Source organism: Paramormyrops kingsleyae, chromosome 21 (genome assembly GCF_048594095.1).
Source record: "Paramormyrops kingsleyae isolate MSU_618 chromosome 21, PKINGS_0.4, whole genome shotgun sequence".
NCBI classification, from domain to species: domain Eukaryota; kingdom Metazoa; phylum Chordata; class Actinopteri; order Osteoglossiformes; family Mormyridae; genus Paramormyrops; species Paramormyrops kingsleyae.
In genome coordinates this window covers 6,926,955-6,948,887 of record NC_132817.1, presented here as the reverse complement: position 1 = coordinate 6,948,887, position 21,933 = coordinate 6,926,955, and the positions used below count along the sequence as shown (strand labels likewise).

The 21,933-nt window shown below is 46.0% G+C and overlaps 1 protein-coding gene across 2 annotated transcripts; it reads left to right on the top strand.

Moving 5' to 3' along the window:
• Positions 1-940: 940 nt before the first annotated feature.
• Positions 941-18,367, top strand: prkci (protein kinase C, iota). Of its 2 annotated transcripts, none has more exons than XM_023824373.2 (18): positions 941-1,656; positions 8,512-8,633; positions 9,216-9,305; positions 10,381-10,431; positions 11,057-11,142; positions 11,464-11,601; positions 11,681-11,738; positions 11,964-12,019; positions 12,473-12,649; positions 12,746-12,843; positions 13,531-13,617; positions 13,994-14,129; positions 14,427-14,514; positions 14,599-14,724; positions 15,161-15,240; positions 15,322-15,411; positions 16,360-16,475; positions 16,784-18,367. In XM_023824373.2, the coding sequence occupies exons 1-18, from the start codon at positions 1,574-1,576 to the stop codon at positions 16,869-16,871; spliced, it is 1,770 nt and encodes a 589-aa protein (XP_023680141.1). In that variant the 5' UTR covers positions 941-1,573; the 3' UTR covers positions 16,872-18,367. The 2 variants fall into 2 exon arrangements, with proteins under 2 accessions (XP_023680141.1, XP_023680142.1); XM_023824374.2 differs by having other exon boundaries at positions 942-1,656; positions 11,464-11,595.
• Positions 18,368-21,933: the final 3,566 nt, after the last annotated feature.

The window sequence follows — 21,933 nt, the reverse complement described above, 5'->3', positions numbered from 1 at the left end:
GAAACAATTACAGCTGTTACATTTTTAAAAATGAATGAATGTAAAGAAACACTACTCGAACAAAATAACACGAAGGTATACGGTACTACTAGGCTTGACCACTGCAGGGCACGGTGGCGTTCTACTCGTCTCTGTTACAGTACATGATTAGTGAGAATGGCTCTTGGGACAGAAGTCTTCCAGAAGTAAAAACATTTTGAGATATATTATTACAAATAATGTATTATTTTTGAATTTTCATTCTCAGAAAACCGTCAACTAAAAATGACAGGATAAATTATTTCGTTAAAGAGAATAAATCATAAAAAGCTTACTAATTTTTCACATTGAATAAAGAATCTAAATAAGACTATATAGAAATGAAATGGTGTTTGATAGTACACACATACATTTTTAATCTGATAATAGTGGCCTATTGTCTTAGAAACTCATCAAATGTCATTATGCTCAAATATGATGTTACAGGCAAAACTATCAATCTATGAAAATAAATTCTTGGTTAATTCATACAACCGATCTTCCCGGATTTTTATCAGATTTTCTCAAAATTGGTAAAGTAGGCCTACCTATTTTTATATTACCTATGTTTATATTAGAAAATGCTTTTGATGTGTTGTAGCCTACGTAAATCCACTCGACTTAATATTTTTGTGATAACTTTACGCTCGTGAAGAACCAGCACAAAAATTATTTCGGTAACTAAATGCTTTCCAGGTCCTTTTAATCTGTTTCCGACATTTCATTGTGCGAATGGAGCACTCGTGTTGCAATCCTTTTTAATTCATAAGCGCCCTAAAACTCCAATACCCAGAACTACAGGAAAGGAAAGTAACGCTTGTACCGTTCACATTTTTTTCAATACAGCTCGCTTGAAACTCTGATTGGCGTTTGTACTGTATTTTACAGCCAATAGATGGAATCCTTATTGAATCGTTACTCCCATAGTTATTTGGCGTGTCAGCCAAACAATAGGCTCTCGTATTCAATTTCAGTTTACACTCAATATACATTTTCGAAATTGGTGATTGTAACAGTAATTTAAACTTGTCGGGGGGAATAAAGAAACAATCAGAAAGTGGGACATTCTCGATTTAATTTGAATTAAAACAAATACAGTGTTTGTATTGGTATAATCGGAATGTAGGCGAGCTCACGCACATTACTAATATAGGGGTATCTTGGACGCGACCGCATTTATAAATTTATTTTAATCTGTATTCTGACGGGAGCGCGCGTTTCGCGTCGTCATTTTAAATATTTAAGACAATGCTCTAGGTCGAAATGTATATATTGGGCGAGTTTGCTGTTTGATGGTTAATGGCCGCAGCGTACCTCCTCCCCCTACAGCTTCCACAGATAGAACAGCCTGTTGTGGGGCCTCCGCAGTAGGGAGTGTTTAGATCGCTTAGGAACCGAAAGTTACGTTCGCCTGTGAGGTGGTGTCCGTAAACTTTGGAAAACATAGTAAAAATTATCGAGTTTTTGAAGTTTAGTATTTCAGCGTTTGTAGCCAGTCCGATACGGAAAGGGGACTGCCGAAGGTAACTGGCTGGATCTCCGCGTCCCAAATCTTATGATGCCTACGTTGCGGGACAGCACCATGTCCCACCCCGGCGAAAATCCTCACCAAGTCCGGGTAAAAGCTTACTACAAGGGGTGAGTGGGAAGCCGTTTTCCTTCTAGACTGGTATTCATATAAAATCTGTTTGTGTAAACATTACTGTATGAGGAATGGGCTTTATCCCTACGTTATAATTTAGCTAGTTAACGGCTTCAAAGCACCGCGATGAATGGCTCCTGACTTAAGGTGAGCTGGTTAACAACCGAGCAAGATGAGCTGCAGGTGAAACTACCCCCTTCTGAAGATTAAGCTGGTTGACTCTAGTTAACAGTAACATATGGATCGACTGTGTTTGTTTTCATGTCGTGGATTTAATGTCTGCGGATAGTACGGGTTATCCGTCTGGTTCCATCATTTTCCGTCTCTCTGAAGATCAGCATCCAGATGAGCTTTTTCTGGACATAACGTGGTTTATTTTCCCATTTAGGTAACTAGCGCCATGGACCTATGTTAATATAAAACGCAAATTACATATGATATGTGGGTTGGTGTATTACCGGCTTTTAACTGATACCGGTGGTTGGTGGTGTCTGTCATCCTAGTATTGTAGTATTGTCGGTTTTTTCCCCTTTAACTGACCGTTGTTGTTCTAAAAGTGGTGAGATACAGTTAGTTAGGGTGGTATCACTGTTATCTCCTTTACGGTTTCATTGTTATGGGCCTAAGTATCTGATCCTGAATATGGAGCGCCGGGTTTGGATTTGGAAGAAAGAAACACGCCCTCAGACATGGAAGTAAGCGCGGGACACCGGCACTGAGCTCTTAGTTTCACGTACTGTTTTATTAGTTTTATGGTATTATTAACTTGGAGACGCGTGTTCCCTTCCCGCCACAGTAACGCCCATATTATCTTCTTTAAAATGTCCATTGGCCTGGTTTCGTGTCGCAGCTCTGGGCGACTTGAAAAACGAGTCATGCAGGTACGGATGTTGACTCGTATGTCCCCGTGTTTCACCCCCCCGCCCCCTCATCCCAGGCAGAACATGTGAGCAATTTCTGAAATAACCTCTCAGGAATGCAAGCTATGTAGGAATGTCTCTTGGGGGGAAAATTATATCTCTACAGCCTAATTTTATGTCCCCGTTTTGTTTATAACAGAATAGTGTTTTAAGTGTCAACTCCGTAGTACTAGTACTTAGATTCATTTTTAACCAGCTGATATGAATCTTGATTTGTTAGGTGTGTGTTTTAGAAACGTCTGTGTAAGTTAGCCTGGAATATGTTTCCGAATGAGTTCTGTGCATGACAGGGTTTGCTTTCTTCCTTAACATTGTCCTTTGATGTCAGACATGAAGGTGAGCGGCTGTAACTCTGCCTGACTGGCAGGTCCGAGCTGGCCTGACGATGCGCTCCGTGGGGGATGTGCCCGTCAGGGGCCATGATACCCAGTGCAGCCTCCGCATTCTGCTGTCTGGCCGGCTTTCTTTGAGATGGATGGCTCCCGGCTTAAGTTTCTCATAAGGCTCTTAGTGGTTTTGTTTTACCCTCTCTCACCCATGGCTAACTATGTGAATGTTGGTGAAGACATGACACCCATTGTGTAGTGTGAGATGACCACAGCTTCCTCTATTATGGATGTGCCGCACTAGAGGATGTATTAATGCGTGATACCACTCTCCTTCTGACCCAAATACACATTGTTTTTTTTTTGGACAATACTGAGTTCAGTGCTTAGGAAGGATTTGGATCCACTCATGAATGTTCTGCGTGATCCCCGTACCAGTGCAGTCCCAGGTAGCATAATGGTTAATGATGTTGGTGGCCTAGTGGTTAGGGACGCGCACTTGTAATCGAAAGATTGCCGGTTCGAATCCCCGACTAGCAAAGATACTGATCCCCAGGTGCTGAATTAGCTGCCCCCTGTTATTTCACGATGTGACATATGGGTTAAATGCATAGACGCACTTCATTGTTGTGCAGTGTGTGGTGTGGTGTGTCAACAATGACAATTACTTTCCCATTTAATAATGTGAAGGTTGTTGGTTCAAGTCCCATAAGGCCTTGAGCTACAGTAAGATATTTAGCTTTCTGGCTAAGTAAATTGTAAAAATGGAGCATATTAATCTTTGTTGTTTGAGAGGTTCCACAGCTAATCCTCATGAGGGCTGAATTAGTGTTGGGCGGTGTACCGGTTCATACCGAAAACCGTTTTTTATTATTGTTATGATATAAATTTTTCTTATACCGCAATACCGGTTTAAATAGCCTGCACAACGTTCGGAAAGTGTCGCAGCTGGAAACTGTTTCACTGTTGCATCACTAAAAATGTACCACGAAAGATCAGAAACAGAAGATATGGCTGACATTGGAGTTGGAAATAATGAGACACTGGGGTTGTCAAAAAAATCGATTCTCAGATACTAATTGATATTAAAAATTAGTATCTGATTAGATACTGATTTTCGCCATTATTGATACCAAAAGTGCGGTTTTCGCTTCATTCGCCACACTTCACACAGCACTACTACAATGCTCGCACACACACACACACACACACTCACACTCGCATAGCCCCTCCCCTCCTCTCAATAGCCGCTGAACACATTTGCGCTGGTTAACACACACATACCGAGTTGACCGATCATGGCATATGCTGCAGTTGAAGGCACTTCAGAAGCTGCTTCAGTTAAAAAAAAAAAAACCCCAAAAGTGCCGTTTGGAAGTATTTTGCAGACGAGCATGGAAAGGCTAAGGATGTCTAAGCCTCTGTGCAAACAGTGCTACTAAGTTGTGGCGACGAAGTCAAGTAACACGTCAAACTTGGAGAAGCATCTTAATGACCGACATCCCGGTCTTTATGAGAAATTTTCTGAGGTCAATAAAGCTCTTGTTCCAGCAACACTGAACTATTAAACGCTTATCACAAATGTTAACTTGGCCGGCACACACCTTAACATTAGCCGTTTATCTATAAGCAGTTAGCCAACAAACACGCCACACTTCACACAGCACTACTACAATGCTCGCACACACACACACACACACTCACACTCGCACAGCCGTATGTTATCATTAAGGTAGCGGATAGGCGCAATGGCTAATAATAAAATAATATAGTTAATGTGGGAACAATGCAAAAACATAAAACAAAAACGTGTCCTGTAAAATGTGGTAAACGCCCAGTCATACTTAAAAAAAAAAAAAAAACGTCTTATATCGTGAAACCGATATAACTTTGAAAAATACCGTGATATAAATTTTTGGTCATACCGCCCAGATCTAGGCTGAATCAGAAGAATATGGAGGGAAGGCAAGAGCTTAAGCACTATGAAAGCTCATAGGCCTGATTCTGTGGGGGAAGGGATGGCAGTCTGTTTGTCATCATTGTGCCTTTAGTGCCTGGAGAACATGCAGAGAGACAGGGCTTCGTTTAGATAGATGTGCTGACAGGGTCAGACGCAAGGAAAGGCATCCATGCATTTCTATATCGGCTCACTTTTCTGAACACGTTAATAAAATATTACTAATCGCACCTGACCACATCTGTACATTTATTTGTCTTGCATTCAGACAGCCCTAGTCAGAGGGCAGTTTTTGTTCAGCTGAGTACTTAAGGTCGTGATTGAAGTAATTATTCACCTAATTGAACTCATTTAGACCTCTCTCTATGTGGAGGTTATTAGCGGTTTACGTTAGGGGAAAACCTGCTGTCTGAGATTATGGTGCATGGATGAATCTGTGTTGCACTAGGAATTGTGCATTTCTGCTGGCGCATTAATCCTCGCAGGCCTCACCAGACCCAGGTGGCACTGTGGTCTGCCGAATTGGCAGGGATGGGAGGGCTTTGAACACACACACACACACACACACACACACACACCTTTATCAGTTCTCCTCTCTCGCACAATCCTGCTTGTTTGCTCATAGGTAGGAAACCCCTCCCTTCCGTTACGTCCCGCTGCGGTTGGTTTCCGGTCCGCCAGCCTTAATCCTTCATGAGTGCCCTGCGGTAGCAGTGAACGTTTAGCTCCGTTTTACCCGTAGGGTCCAAAACTGGCAAAGGTGCCCAGACTGCCAAGGAGAGATGATGTCATACCTGTCAGTTGGCTGAAAACGACGTGCACGTCATTGGCATGTGCGGTCATCGCCGTGACATTTGTGGTGCGGCACGTGAACAATGTTAGGGCTCCACGCACGACCGCTGGCTTCACAGTGGCATTTTGTGCACCTTGTTCACCATGAATGGATTTAAAATGCAGATCAGCTAGATTTTCAGGATGGGGTTATTTAGCTTAAGGATACATACTTTTCTCACTTCGCATTTACCCTTGCAGTACTGTGAAGGGTAATTGTTGCGTGGCGTCCCTGGGTAACAAATTGCAGCCGTAGACCCTTCTTCCTGCTTGCGTTTTTCAAACACTGGTAGGAGGTGCCAGGGAGGGAATTTCATGCCCGTCAATGATTAATGAGAACTGAAGGTTTTCAGTTCTGAGCTCAGATGGGCACCGTCCCAGCCATGACCGTCTGAAGTTTCTGATTTGCCTGTTTTTTTTGCGACAATGAGAATGAGATTCCAAGCCTGTCTGACTGTCTTGATTATGTGGTCCTTTGATATTGTGGGAAGCTACTTAATGGGGCCAATGTTGGGGCCGGGGTGGAGGAAACCACCTATTATCGGCAATAAAGCATATGGAATCTACCTCAAGGTGTTGCTTTTGCTTTATGACCGTCTGTCTCCATTCTGCTGGCTCCCCAGCCTGGCAGATGTTTTCCTTCTTATTGGCGTTGTTGGCCTCGTGTGTAGCAGCCTGTGGGCACCTCAGTCTTCAGCAAACTGGTTGGCGCTCTGGTTATTTTTAAGGCTGATTTATGCTTCTGCATCGACTCAACGCCGAAAGGCGTAGCGGTGGCTCCTACACTGTAGCCAACACCATAGGCTGGCATCCACCTCACCAGAAATGTAAATGCATGTTGGGTTGCTAAGAGGTGGGAAATTTACAGAAACTTTCCATTCCATGGGAAGTTAAGATGGAGAATTTTGGAAATATTCCAAGTCGGATACTTTCCATGAGAATCAATGGGTATACAGATGCTCCTACTTACAAGCGAGTTACGTTCCGAACGGCTGTTCGAAACTTGAAATGTTCATAAGTTGTTATTCAACATCAGTTTAAGGGTATACACAAGTACAAAAACTAGGATGCTGGGAGAACGCACGCTGCACTCTTGTGCGGCGGGATTAGCGGCCAGTAGTCGTACTAGGCAGCATTGAAAGAAAAAAAGAAAGAAAAATTGATGTTGCGCACAGGAAACAGGAACCCGACGAACACAATTTGTACTTAGTCCGTTCGTATGTCTGAAAGTTCGTAAGTAGATGAACGTCTGTATATGGCAATTAATGGGAAAATTCCCAGAATTTACCAACCCTAACTACACCTTGTGGCGACATAGACCGCAAGGACTGTGATTGGTCTGTTTGGTAGCATTGGTTTGAGCTAAGAAAACTTACATCCCAGGGGCCTGTACTACAAAGCGGGGTAACTTGTCGGATTTAAGGTACCACAGTTTAAATGGACTACATATTCAGTCACTTGCATTCTGCCCAGACTACCTTAAATCCGACAAGTTACCCCGATAAGCCAGTAACCCCGCTTTGTAGTACAGCCCCCAGGTGTACTTATATTGCTGATTGAAACTGAAGCGCTATTTATATCTAGCATTAAATAACCCACCCATCGCATCATAGCAACAGGTCTACAAAACACTCAGGATGACAGCATCACATTCACTTACCTCCAATAAGTTTATTCATACTTTACAAGAGAAAAAAAAGTTTTTAAAAATTATATAGACACTAACTTTAGAGGGGAAAATGGATAAGAAGTGACTATCTACAGGAAATTTGGAGCAGCAAAAATTTAAGCAGGATTCCATTAATGGATACTTTGTTAAATGTGTTTTAATTGTGTGATTCAGCATTTGAATATATCACAGGGTGGGAAGGCAATTGCAGCATCCAGAACTCTGCATCACCTAACATTTTGCTGGCGTAATTACTGAATGCCACAGACACCTCAGTGCACCGGTATTAAGGCTCCCAATGGCGTAGGTCACAGGGTATAGATCAGCGTTTAGGGTCTTCTCTGGTCTGCTGCTGCCTTTGGTGGTTGTCCTGGTCCAGTCTGAACAACAGTATTTTGGAACAATATTTCTCAACCCAATGCTTGGACCCTGAGTTTTGTTCCCTCCTAACTAATCAGGAACACCAAATACCTGGTAAGAGGGAGCTGGGAAACGGCAAACGTGGAATGTCCGGGATGTCCTGAGGACAGGGTTGAGGGACACTGTTTTGGAAGACCACCGTGTCGTCATACAGGATTACACAAGGTTTTATTATCCGAATACTTTACTTCAGATGTTTGGTTTGTTGTGCTTCGCTGAAAAGGACAATTTGTTCTGGTCAAGTTTCACGTCAGCGGTTTAAGCGGCTCTGAGGCTGCGGCTGCGGGAATGAGGCCGAGTCGAAGTCCTAACCAAAGCAGACAAGCTATCGATCGGCAGGTTGTGTCAGCGATAGCAGTGTTTACCGTGTGGGGAAGTGTCCCCGGCGGACCTGGCGTGCCAGTGGTGCCGGGGAAATCACTGAGCTCTGTTTACAGGCCTTCGAGACTCTTTGCCAGACCTGAGTGAGGAAGTTCAAACCATTAGGGGGAAAAAAAGATCAGAGCTAAATGCCGCCCAGCTCACATGACCTACCAATCTCATGGCACCTCCCTCTCAGTTTTAGACTGGTATTTTTTTCTAACCAATTCATGTTACTAGACACTTTACTGGACTCTAGCCTGGTTCCTTGGCCACAATGCCGTCTGCTGCTCTGGTGATTGGCCAGTCTGTCCCTTTTTGGCATTTCGTCTGGTTTAACTCCTCCCATTTCCCCTTCCTCTCTCCAGGGACATCATGATCACCTACTTTGAGCCCACCATCTCCTACGACATGCTGTACAGCGAAGTACGAGAAATGTGCTGCATGGACAACGACCAGCTCTTCACCATGAAGTGGATCGACGAGGAAGGTGTGTTTGAATCCAACAAGACCTTCCATGCTGTGTCTCATGCACCATTGCAGGAAGTCACAGTCAGATTATTATAATTAAGTTGTGCTGAAGTGGTGATTCAGACCCATCAGTCTGCTGAACGTCAGTAGCATTCCTTAGTATTAAGCCCTCAATGAAAATGAAGATCTCCCAGGGCCATCCAGCCTGTTATCTTGTTCTGGTGTCAGTCTCCTCTTCCCAGCATCTGCTGCTAGCTCCTAAATCCCTGGCTGCTTCTCCTGATGAATTGCTCAGAAGTGTCCCTTTTTATTCCACTTGACACAGTGGAAAGGAATGCTATCTGCATTTTAGCTCTGGGTCACAAGAGCGGGTGGCGAAGCACTCGGCAAGCTGGACTGGTGACCTGAAGGTCGCCCCCTGCTGGTTTACTCCAGAGAGCAAAGGGGTAACGTTATTAAGCGGGTCAGCTGAAAGAAGGACGGTATATGCCTGAGTTTTTGTTAAATTGCCCCTGTATTGAGAGTCCTGTGTCGGCGAGAAGCGTTATGGGATGGTGCCGTCTGCGGCTAAGCTGGGCTGTTTTTTATTATCTTTTTCCAGGCGATCCCTGTACCGTGTCTTCGCAGCTGGAGCTGGAGGAGGCGCTGCGACTGTACGAACTCAACAAGGACTCGGAACTCATCATCCACGGTCAGCATGTGGCGTCCGCGCCTGGGTGCCGCGTGGGAGTCAGGGGGGAGGGGGGGTGTCGAAGGTCGCGGGTGGCTCTGTGACGCCCCGGTCGCTAATTAGCGCTGGAAGTAGCAAAGTCAGCGGGGTGCGTGTGGGGGCGTTCGTATGTGTAGCGGAGCAGTCGTCACGCATGTTACGGTCTCTGGTTAGCGTGTCTGAGTTCTGGCTGTTTCTGCGTGTGTGTGTTATGCACATTGCCTAAATAAGGAGTGTGTTCCCTCCAGCGCTAAGTGGAGCAGGGGCAGGTGTTGTGCACCTTGAAAGCCAGCCGGCATTTTCGCCAGTGACGGCGTAAATGGATGTGTGAGCTGCATTCTGGTCCCTTTCAGGATTTCTGGAAATGGAGCTCTGGCCCTTTAAATATGCCTTCCGTCCCCCGATGCTTTTCTCGCCTCTAACTGTGTTCTGCTAAGCATTTAGTCTGTGGAAAAATTCTGCCATTTTGTGGGACTTCCACGTGTCGACCTCTGGATGCCAGGCTACCCCAAACAATATGATTGGCTGCAAATACTTCAGTTACAGTTAATACGTTTGCATCCTGGTATTTCATTATTGTTGACCTTTTTGTTCGTTGGCATGTGACTTGGGACACGTGTCGTCTTGTTTTTGCTGTCCTCCCTCATTGATACTTGTGGGGGGGTCCATGCCCTGCCCCGCCCCATCCCTCCCTTGTTCAGTTTTGTAATTTAATTGGCCATTGAAGGGACTGGGCGTGGCTTTCTTCCTGGCAGCACTGCCTGGGAGGCTGATTAGACTGCGGAAAAGGTCCCTTGGCATTTCACAGATGGAATTGCATCTGTGCTTTCAAGCTAATAAACGGGGTCGTAAGGGAGAACAGGAGAAGGTCACGGGGTCTGCGGGAACTGGGGTCTTAACGGGGCTGGGTGCCTCACCTGGACCCGTCACGCCCCGCAGACACGCTGCTGGGGAGGGAAATGGCCAAGGAGGGAGCTTCACAGGCCGTGCTAGGTGGTGCTTTGTGTTAGAGACGGTGCTTAAAGGACGGGGTAGTGACAGCCGTCTCTGTCCGCAGTGTTCCCCTGTGTTCCTGAGAAGCCTGGCATGCCCTGTCCGGGGGAGGACAGTGAGTATGGGCCCCTCTCGGCTCTCTTCATTCTGCGTCGCTCTCTCTCTCTCTCTCACACTGCCTGACTTCTTCCTTTGGAGTCTCCTTGGCTCAGCATTCCCTCATTCCTCCAGTATGCCTCTCTCCATACCCCGAGCCCCCCTGTTCCTCTCCCCCGCTTCTGATTCTTTCTCACCTCTCTCTCTCTCTCTCTCTGTCTCTCTGCTCACCCCACTCCTTCCTTCCGGAGTCTTCTTGTCTCTTAGCCCTTTTTTCATCTTCCCCTTATTCTGTCACTATCCCCCTCTCTCTGCCACCCTCCCCCTTCTGCTTTTTCTGCCTCCTCCTTTCCTTCCTCCCTCCAGCCCTCCTCCTCTTTCCTTTATTCTGTCACTATCCCTCCCTCTGCCACACTCCTCCCCCTCTCCTCCTGTCCCCCTCTCTCTCTCTCTCTCTTTCTCCCCCCCCCCCCCATCTTTTCCTCATGATCAGTCTCTGATCAGTTTCCTTGTGCATGTTTACTTCAGTGTATTTGGTGCATCAGGATGTATTTAAATGTTTATTTTTAATAATCTCGTCGGACACTCAGGGATTCTCTGTCTCGGCTCCGGAAAGACAATGACCTTTGACCCTCCCCTCACAGAGTCCATCTACAGGCGGGGCGCGCGACGCTGGAGGAAGCTGTACTACGCCTACGGGCACGCCTTCCAGGCCAAGAGATTCAACAGGGTGACTGGCATCTCTTCTGTGCCACCTTAGTGCGATTCCCTGTGCTGTGTCATGTCATCATCCTTTGACCAATGATAAGTGGGTTTAAAAAAAAATCCTCAGTGGTGACTGGCTGGTTGTTTCCACCAAAAAGCAGGATTCTTTAACGCCAAAAACAGGACTAAACGAGACTGGCGTGACATGCACAGCCTCATATGCATTCGCCCAGGGTTAAGATGGGTATTTTAAGGTGAGGGAGGGGGGGCACTTTTAGTGTGATATGACCATCAGTTTGTGTGAGCCCAGTGCGGCTGACCACTTCCTCTGCTCCCACCCCCGCAGCGGGCACACTGTGCCATCTGCACAGACCGCATCTGGGGTCTCGGCCGACAGGGTTACAAATGCATCAACTGCAAGCTTCTCGTCCACAAGAAGTGCCACAAGTTGGTGACAGTGGAGTGCGGCAGGCATCCGGTACGGGTGAGCCCTGCCGCTCTGAGACGCCTCGCGGGTTAGCGGCCTGTCTGTCCCGTTTCTCACGACGGCTCTCTGTCCCCAGGATCACATTATCAGATCGATGGGTCAGGTCCCGACTCCAGCTGATCCCATGGAGCCAGGTGTGTCTGCGGGAAACTTGCGTTTATATATGTGGACTAATCGCCCCGGTGATGATGACGAAGGACAAAACACTAGCAGGCAGAACATTGTTAATAATAGAATACCTCTTTCAGATGTAACCGCACCAGACTTTTATAGGAAACCTCATCGTTGTGATGTCACCCCCGGCCCCAGTATGGCAGATGGTGTTTTACTCTGTTTTCAATTTTATTATTTTTTTTTAGTGATCCCATACAAACTGTCAAGCGAGAGTCTTAACGACGACGGGGAAGAGAAAGAGGTAATAAATTAAACACCCCCCCCCCCCCCCATCCCGTCCAGAAGGGTAGCTTTGATGACGGCACTCGTCAGTCTGACAGCGTCGTTCTTGCCAGACCGTGAGTGCGAATTGTCTGTCGTCACAGTGCGACACCTGTCTCGCCTGCCCGCTCGCGGCTCGGGAGGGGAGAGCTTGGTGAGGAAGGGTAGAGGACTGGAACAGCAAATCTTCTCTGATGGGGGGGGGGGACAAGCTCCACAGTCTGGCATTTAGTGGGAAAAGAGGTGCTTTCATGCTAGACATGCTGCTATTTGTTTCTGATAGACTAAGTGAAAGCTAAGGGTTTGGATGATCAGGACATGAGTCTAATTATGTCTGTGATGGGCAAGCTGATAAATAGGCCTTTGGTGGCCTGAGTTTTTCTGTGACCTCCATTAGAGGTGACCGACTTACAGAAGCTGTCTCCCTGACCAGGCCATGAGCAGCAGGGAGACCGGCAAAGGGGTGTCCAGCCTGGGTCTGGCGGACTTCGACCTGCTGCGGGTCATCGGGCGTGGGAGCTACGCCAAGGTGCTGCTGGTTCGGCTCCGGAGGACAGACCGCATCTACGCTATGAAGGTGGTGAAGAAGGAGCTGGTCAACGACGACGAGGTAGGCGCCGTATCCCGGGACTGGCTTATCAGGCCAGCCGATGGGAATGTGTGTGACATACGGTTTGTTTGGTGACGCCTCCCTGGTCTGCGGCAGGACATAGACTGGGTGCAGACAGAGAAGCACGTCTTCGAGCAGGCCTCAAACCACCCCTTCCTGGTGGGGTTGCACTCCTGTTTCCAGACGGAGAGCAGGTGAGCCCCCCCACCCCAGTCGAGTTCTGAACGGTGACCAGTGTCCTGGTCCTTTGCCGAGGTTCTGCTGGGCAAATGTAACAGCTGTTGGTGGTTGGTTTCCCGTCGTTACTGGTGTGAAATTTTTGACCCAAACCTACTTTGATAATGCTCTGGCAGGCCTGTAATGTAATTGCCACGCCTGATTACTTCGGTCAGTTATGCAGAACATTTTTTTTTCTCTAATCAGTCAAGTGTTTTCTGGCTCCTTTTTCCGGAAGCAAATTCACATGAAGGCAGCCTTTGGCAGGGCTCATCGATTTAGACGATACGTTTAGAGCTTTGCCTGAAGTGTTTTCACAAGCTTTGTGCTGAACTTTGACCTTAGTCACATGACTTGTGCTTTGGTAGCAGCTACCTTATGCTCCTTCATACGATGCCTTTCTACCAACTCAAGAATTCCGTTTTCTTTTCTACAATATCCTTTATAATTTGCATACTACCCAATGGGTGTGTTTTTGAACTTAAAATGGAAAGGCTATGCCTGTTTACTGGGTTATTGGGAATTATTTTTATTTTATATTTATATTTTATTTTTCAGTTTTTCAACTCGTGTTGTTTGACTTTCTCTTCTTTCATTAACCACTATAGACCCTCATATCTTAGTCGACAGGGTGTATTGTAATTCCTCCCTCCACTTCCCTCCAGACTTTTCTTTGTCATCGAATACGTGAATGGGGGAGACCTGATGTTTCACATGCAGCGACAGCGGAAGCTTCCAGAAGAGCACGCCAGGTGAGACTTGAGGTCCTGAGAATTGAAGGGGCACTAAGACCTTGCACTAAGACCTTGCACTAAGACCTTGCACTAAGACCTTGCACTAAGACCTTGCACTAAGACCTTGCACTAAGACCTTGCACTAAGACCTTGCACTAAGACCTTGCACTAAGACCTTGCACTAAGACCTTGCACTAAGACCTTGCACTAAGCCAAGCTGCATCAAATCTGCCATAAACTTGTGTTGTGAAAGCGTCCAAATGCCCTGAGCATTTAATCGCATTATGCCAATGAATAAATATTTCTTTACCGCTAGGTGACAATTTCCAAAAAATAGTTATTGACCCGAGTGAACACTGGGTGAGATGGGTGTTTGTTATGCTTGATCTTTCAGGTTTTACTCGGCAGAAATCAGCCTGGCCTTAAACTACCTTCATGAGCATGGAATCATCTACAGGGACTTGAAACTGGATAACGTCCTGTTGGAGTCAGAAGGACACATCAAGCTCACGGATTACGGCATGTGCAAGGTCTGTGTGTGTCTCTGCCGCGCTTTGGCTGCCTAACTAGCCTCTGGGTGCCATTTCGAACAGCTTTAGAGGGGAAAGAGACGTCAAACGGGAAATATCAGGAACACAGGCGCAGTTCCCAGGCGGGAAGGCGATACGAGCAGCTCTGGATCCACAGAAGGGCCAGCTGCCAGACCAGAGTACATTTTGCCTGAGTGCCGATATCATCCTGGCAGGCGTGGTGAAAAGGCTTCTGGGTAATCCCGGCAGCCCGCCAGGGGAGGGGGTCTGTGTGCTGATAGGGACTTTGTGTTGCAGGAAGGCTTGCGGCCGGGAGACACAACCAGCACCTTTTGTGGAACACCCAACTACATTGCCCCCGAGATCCTGCGGGGAGAGGAATACGGTAGGGTATACATGCGTGTTTACATTCCTGCACATACTAACACGCAAACACGCGGGTATTGACTTTGGCTTCCCCCCCCCCCAGGTTTTAGTGTGGACTGGTGGGCGCTGGGGGTGCTCATGTTCGAGATGATGGCCGGCCGCTCGCCGTTTGACATTGTGGGCAGCTCGGACAACCCCGACCAGAACACCGAGGACTACCTCTTCCAAGGTGCACATCCACAGATCCGCATCGGACACGTTCAGGAGGAGCCCAGACCTTGCTATGACATTAAATCTATATGTAAAGGTGTACGAAGCAATTCAGTCAATTGAAGCTGCAGAAGATAGTGAGGAATTTGTGACTGAAACAAAGGCCAAATGTATGAGTCTGGGTCCCTTGTTGAAGAATGAAACGGTTTTTGTAGAACTGTGGTTCTGGGCAGATCTGTTCCACCGCAGGGCAGTGTGCCTCATTATGTCTTCCAGCCCCTCAGATCAGGATGTGTTACATGATCTAGTTTAGGGAAACATGGATGTAGTGCAGGGTTTGATATCCGCTGGGTGCAGCTGCTGCCGTTCCCCTACATCCCATGTGGGCTCCTACCAAAGTCTTGGAATTCACAAGCCGCGACTCATAGCTCAATGCTTTCTTTGAACTCCCTCAGTAATCTTGGAGAAACAGATCAGAATCCCCAGGTCCTTGTCAGTCAAGGCAGCCAGCGTGCTGAAAGGATTCCTCAACAAGGTACGGACTAGTCAATCCGATTCCATCCGAGTTGGGGAGTGACGTAGGATAACTGATACTCTTGTCGACGCCCCCTTGCAGGAACCCAAGGAACGCCTTGGTTGTCATCCCCAGACTGGCTTTGCTGACATTCAAGGGCATCCCTTCTTCCGCAATGTGGACTGGGAGCTGGTGAGTCACGTCTCTCACATCTTCACCAGCGGATTAAGATAGCAGATATTAGGATTTGCTGTGGGTTATTCTACAAAGCTCATTCAGGCCCCTTTTTGGAAATGCGAACCTGGTATGGAGTTTAAAGGGACCTCGTCCTAATTTGTTCTTAGGTCGTTGACCCACTTGCTTAAAAATGTTTAGCAGCTGTATAAAATGTGAAAACTGTGGAAGACTGTTTGGATAAAGTGTGTCCTTAAGCAAACTCCATCCATCTTCTGTAGCAGCTTATCCTATTCAGTGTTAAGGGGGATCCAGAGCCTATCCTGAGTTCTATGAACGCAAGGCGGGGAACAACCCAGGATGGGGCACCAACCCATCACAGGGCACACTCACAATCCAGTCACTCACACATGTCCCGCTGTGCCGCCCCTCCTTAAGCAAACTGTAAAGGCTAATCAGACAGTCCTGCCCAGCAACAAAGAATTTGTTGGCATCTCTGTGACGCAAGCGACTAGACAGTCTAGTGTGACCGCTGTCTGTTTGGCCTGGAGGGCAGTGGAAAAGTGCTTATCAGCGTGTGTCTGTCTGTGGTATCAGGTTTAACAGCCACAACCCCCACCCCCCACTAACCATGTCACTGGCTGCATTACTGCTGAATGCCTGCAGGGGGAGCGTCTAGGAAACGTGGCCCTGCATCTGGGCCAGCGGGCACCGTGCTGCAGATATGGATATAACTTAAAAGCTGCTGGTGTAATTCCCGGGAGGCCCAGCTGAGGCACCCTTGAGAAAAATACTTAACCTGAATTGCTCCAGTAAAAATATCCAGCTAAAAAGCCTGACACTACTACTTTTGGTATTTACATTAAATTTACATGGGTCACAGCTAGGAAGGCCCACACACTGCCTGGTCACTGCATGGTCTGACAGCTTCCTCATTCTCTTCCTCTCTCTCTAACCGCTACACAGATGGAGCATAAGCAGGTAGTCCCCCCTTTCAAGCCCAACATCTCCGGCGAGTTTGGCCTGGACAACTTCGACGCCCAGTTCACCAACGAGCCGATCCAGCTCACACCTGACGACGAGTGAGTTGGCCGCACTCCTGTGGACACTAGCTAGCCGCCTGGTGACAATAAGGCCGGACAGTCGGCTGGTTCTGTCCAACTGTGGTGTACATTCCACGTTCTTGTGCAGTGTTTCCCAGGCCGGTCCTCAGGGTCCCACACACGGTCCACGTTTTTGCTCCCTCCCATACAGCTGGAAGGGAGCAAAAACATGGACCTTCTACGGGTCCCCAAGGACCGAGTTGGGAAGCACTGCTCTAGTGAGTTTGAGTGCTGGAACATTTCTGGTTTCACGCAGTCAACTTATAATACATTGGTTTGTTCTGCAGCGACGTGGTCCGGAAGATCGACCAGTCCGAATTCGAGGGTTTCGAGTACATTAACCCGCTGCTGATGTCCGCTGAGGAGTGTGTGTGACGATGCAGCTGGTCCCCACTGCCCTGGAGCCTCCGTCCTACCCGCCCTGCCTGCCACATCTCGCTGGCGTGTTTATCCTCCTCTGCTAATCGCCAAACTTCTCAATCCCTGCCATTTGTAACCACTATCTCTAAAGTGTCACCTTTTTATTTTTATTATTGACTTTTGTATCCCATGAACTCGCACTGGTCGTCTGGCCTTTAACGGCACCGTAACGCTGATGATGCTGACATTGCCAGATAATGGAGACCAATGATTTGAGGTCATTTCCAGGTTACCTTGCCTAGGGAGGAAAACATGTGCGGTGTATAGGAAGCATGTTTGCAATTCCCAGCTGACGAGGGGGCTTGTGTATTTTATGTGAACATGTCAGTTCAAGGTCTTCTTGAACTGTGTAAGCCTGAATATATGCAAACGGTTCAAGGCATACACTCTTAGGAGGACCCCCCCCCCAAGTAACTTAAGTCCAGGAGTAAAGGAGGGAGGGAAACACTAAGTTAAAAGAAAAAAAACGCTAAACTTTTTCCATGTTTTATTTAATTAAAAGTCTATATGCAATGTGCACAAGTGTTATGCTTGCCCTGGTTTGTTATAAGGACTAGAGCTGTCCACTCTGTGTGTGTGTGTGTGTGTGTGTGTGTGTGTGTGTGTGTGTGTGTGTGTGTGTGTGTGTGTGTGTGTGTGTGTGTGTGTGTGTGTGTGTGTGTGTGCGTGTGCCTGCATGCATGCATAGCGCAGCGCAGATTATTATTTTTTTTTAAACTATGTGAGTGTAAATTTTGAGCTCGCCTCAACAATGAAAAGTTGAAATCGCATAGCGGGCAGTCTACAATGGAGGGATCGCTCCTTTTGAAACTGTGAACAAAAAGACATTTACTCTACCACCCTGTCTGGAATCTGAGCATAGTGGCGTCGCGGCTGGCTGTCCACGCCATCTTCGGTCACGCAGGACCAAACGCTCGGTTTCGGAGAGCGGGGAGAGCAAGTGCCCTCTGTGGCCCCACTGGCTGATCATCACGTGTGGCTCAAGGTGAGATTTGTGTAGTTGTTGCGGAAGAACGAGGAATGCCTTCATTTCCCATGATGTCTCATTTTGCCTTTCGTTTGCTGTTTTTTTTTTTTCATTTTTAAAAACTCTTCTTCATGTTTTATTTTCTGATTACTGGAAGTTCAGTATTTTTTTTTTCCTTTTTATTTCTGCGTGTTTTTCATTATTGACAAATATTTTGGACGTAAATATTTTTGTGTACCTGTATATACATGTAGATGTCTCCTCAGATCAGTAAATATGAACATATGGTGTAAACCACAGTTATTTAGGAGTGATGGAAGTTTTAAATGACCGCTGTAGAATTAAATTTCTCATTTTAAATTACCATTTTGGAGAAGCATGAATTATAGATCTTGACAAATTTGGTTTTCTGTTCGCTCATCTTCCAAAACTGGGAAATTTGGTAACAGGCAGGATGGCAACTAAAACAAACACTAGCCATGTCTTTTGGGTTTTGAACATTTTCTCCTTCACATGTGAAATGTTTTATAAAATCCATTGTTTTATAATTTTGTTTATGGGGTAACCTGCTTATGTAAAAAAAAAAAAAGAAAGAAAAAAAAAACTAAAAATAAATAAGGACCGGATAGGATTGTGCGAGTGTCAGTGCGGGTAAATTACTTCTGATTATTTGCCAAAATGTACTGCAGAGTTGATTCTGTTTTTATTCTTGCAGTTTTTCCAAGGAGAAATTGATGTCTCTGCACAGCCCATTGTGCCGCACACGCAAATTAAAGCACAATTCTTTGCACGTCGTTGGAAATTGCTGTAACTCTAGCCATTGGATAGATGTGCCCTGTGCTTCCTTCCAGGAAAGTTGCTCTAAATCAGTAGTGAACCCAGTTCTGGGGGCTGGAATTGCCTTTAAATGGGTAATTGATTTAGTCCCCGAACACCATGTGAAGTGACATCCTCTCTTTAGGCGTGCTGCTTGTAGGCCAGCGGCTACTGTGATTCTTGCTGAGCGTTAGTATTTGATCTGTTTTGCCAGTGAATACTCTGATTAACCAACTACCTTTCAAGCCCATACTTAGGTGAACATTGTGTGCTATTGATTGGCTGTGGGCTATGCAAGGAGGAACAACTGCCTTTTTGCACAATTTATTTTTAATCAATCATTGCTTGGGAGCTGTAACACTAGCAGTGGTGACTTGCCACTGAATTACCTTAATAAAGCAATTGGGAGATGACGGCGAGTAATTTGCAGATGGCCCCTTATTTCCAAATACATGGACCTATGTCACTCTGACACTGTGGTGTTTTTGCGATGTGGGATTTGATGGCCTTACCTAATAGGTGGAATCCACCGAAAGTGAAAAGTCATTTCCTTACTTTTTTTGTTCAGCTTCAGTATTTTGGATGTTTACTGGGAAGGATTTTCTCTTAGCGTGAGCTGAACTTAAATCTTTTCAAACTAATCAGGCAGAGCCAGTGCCAGTTTTAGCAATGCAAGCTCTCAGTTGATCTTAAGGTATGCAACATGTTGAACTAATACTGGTCTTGCATCGAGGAACGGCACAGAACAAATGGTTCAGCTTGCAAGGGTTGAATCGAGTCAGGCAAGGTAGTAAGTGTCAGACGATGAGTACAAGAGAAACTAACGCCAATAACATAACGCACAAAGCAAGTAATTTGCGACGAGCCCACAGGGTATTCGAGTGGGACGTTCATTTTGTGGTGAAGCGGATAATCCGTCTATAAATTTCAATAATGAACTTAAATTTCGTATTTATTGCAAACATTGCTTATATTTTAAGACTGTGAATTAATTACAGCTTCGCTTATTCTAGCGAAGGAATCAGTAGCTGAAGATGCATGTAGACTCCTGTGACCGCCTCGTTTACATTTATTAAATTGCTTTTACAAATGCTCCGCTTTGATATATATATTTTATTGTAATTGATACGCATAATAGGGATGTAAAATCTTCCACTTGTCTCTCAATTATTTTTTATCTTTGTAAACAACAGTATGAATAGGCCTGCAACCTTGACTTCTATATAGTTGTAAACTTTATGTTTTTTTTAATGAAATTGAAACCAGACAAACCTGAAATGCAACGCTATTACACAGTGTTGATTTGATGAAAGGCAGATATACATGGGCGGAGATGTATTGGGGATTACTGCGCACCGTCTGTTTTATTTGTTCATGGCTTCATTGCAAGAAAAAGATCTTGCTCTCCCGTGGGGAGAGAAATACGACGTGAACATAATTCTTTGTTTCCGACGTGCTGGGATTTACAGACGGCAGAACGCGAGAAACAGGAGCCGTAGAACACGAGTGGCGAATGCTTGAGTATAACTATATTGTTCTGGAGCCGTTCCTAGTGATTTAAATTAGGATAAACACAAATGCACACTTAGATTATAAGGGATTTATGTCTCCGGAGCGCCGTCCTCTCGGGGGTGCATTAGTGCAGACTCCGGGAGCCTCTCAAAGTGACAGGCTGGGGATCTGCATAAGGTGTCCCAGCGGCATTTAGTTGGATGCCTGATCGGCCGTCTGCCACTATTTCCCTTGTTCTGCATAAAAATGATTTTGCATCAACGATTTTATAGAGTACTTTCAACGAACGACTGACAGCAATAATAACAAACGGATTAATTAACCCCAGGGAACAGCAAGAGTGATTTACTGCAAAAATCGATGGGTTCCGCTCATAGCTGCCAGAGTAGGTGCGCGTTGCTTTCATAACACATCTCTGATGCCTTTGCCATCAACATAAAGTGGACAGCAGCAAACCAACAAATTATGATTGCACTACTTATTTCATGTGAAATATTATTTAAGAGAATTTCAGAATGCCCCGAATAAAGGCGAAACACGAAAACCTAGTGATACAGGGGGGAAAAGTAAATGTGAATATTCTTGGTCAGGGTGTGTAACACAAACGTACGTTATTTTTTTATCACCTTTCTCACCAAAACGTTTTGAATTGTTGAACACCTTTGTTTTAACTTTTAGCTCCTGCAACACTGCAGGATTTTCAGGTTTTGCAAGAGTTAAGACTGGAGTTTTTATTATGCTAATTAGCGGACTTCTGGGCGATACAAAATGTTAAATGCACAGCTTACATGTACTACCCAGCCCTCGCAGCATCAGTGTGCATCATCAACGGCTCTGGCTCTCATCAGTCGGCGTACGTGATTAGGTGTATTACCCGCAGCGTTAAGCCGAAATACCTGTCAACACAAACTGTTCTAAGTGGGATCGATTCACCTTAAGAACTCTGAGCACGAGGAAATATACTGTCAGATGATGGGTGCCATTGTACTGGTAAGCTTTGACACGCCATGCAATAAATTATGCTATATAAGATATAACCCTAAATAGCACATAGCAGTCCACGAACGCTGGTTCTAAATATTTAACTGGGACCCGAGCCAACACGATAAATAAAAATAAGGGTGGAAATGGCTATTTACCTCGTTAAAAAGCCCCATACGTATCCACGGCACAATTTAATTTCCTACACATTATTTACTGTCTTACATTCAAATAAGCGCCGTCAGAACATTTATTTTCCATTTGGAGCGCTTCTTCTGAGGGAAACGTGTGGGCTTCAATAACGAACGCACAGCCTAGATCTGAGAACAGCATTTTTTTGTTACAGGAAACCAAACCACTATTTGGGTAGACTAAAAAAAATATCCCCAAAATGCTGTCCCTGATCATCCTTAGAACTTAATGTCGCATTTATGTGGGGGTGGTTTTGTCATGCAAGCTAAAGACCGACGTTAGGGAATAAGAAATAATGCGGGAATGGAAAATGTATTTTGTCCATAGCTGAAAATAATGGGTGTTCCTTTAAAATGGCCTCTGTTTCCAGTGCAAGCCACTACGGGTTACTATAGTCAACTAGCGGTTATACTCAGGCAAGCCCGACTGCTACACGATCGCGCCGGAAACGGGGGCCACAGGCGCCCCGGTGACAGCGCTCCGGCGGCCATCGCTGCCCGCCACCCCCCTCGCCTCCCCCATCCCCGCCGCAGAGGTTCGCAGGCCCAG

Coding starts and splice junctions, on each gene's coding strand:
- prkci (XM_023824373.2), top strand. CDS start 1,574: ATGATGCCTACGTTGCGGGACAGCACCATGTCCCACCCCGGCGAAAAT. Junction 12,844..13,530: donor TGTTTCCAGACGGAGAGCAG/GTGAGCCCCCCC, acceptor ACTTCCCTCCAG/ACTTTTCTTTGTCATCGAAT. Junction 14,515..14,598: donor CCTGCGGGGAGAGGAATACG/GTAGGGTATACA, acceptor CCCCCCCCCCAG/GTTTTAGTGTGGACTGGTGG.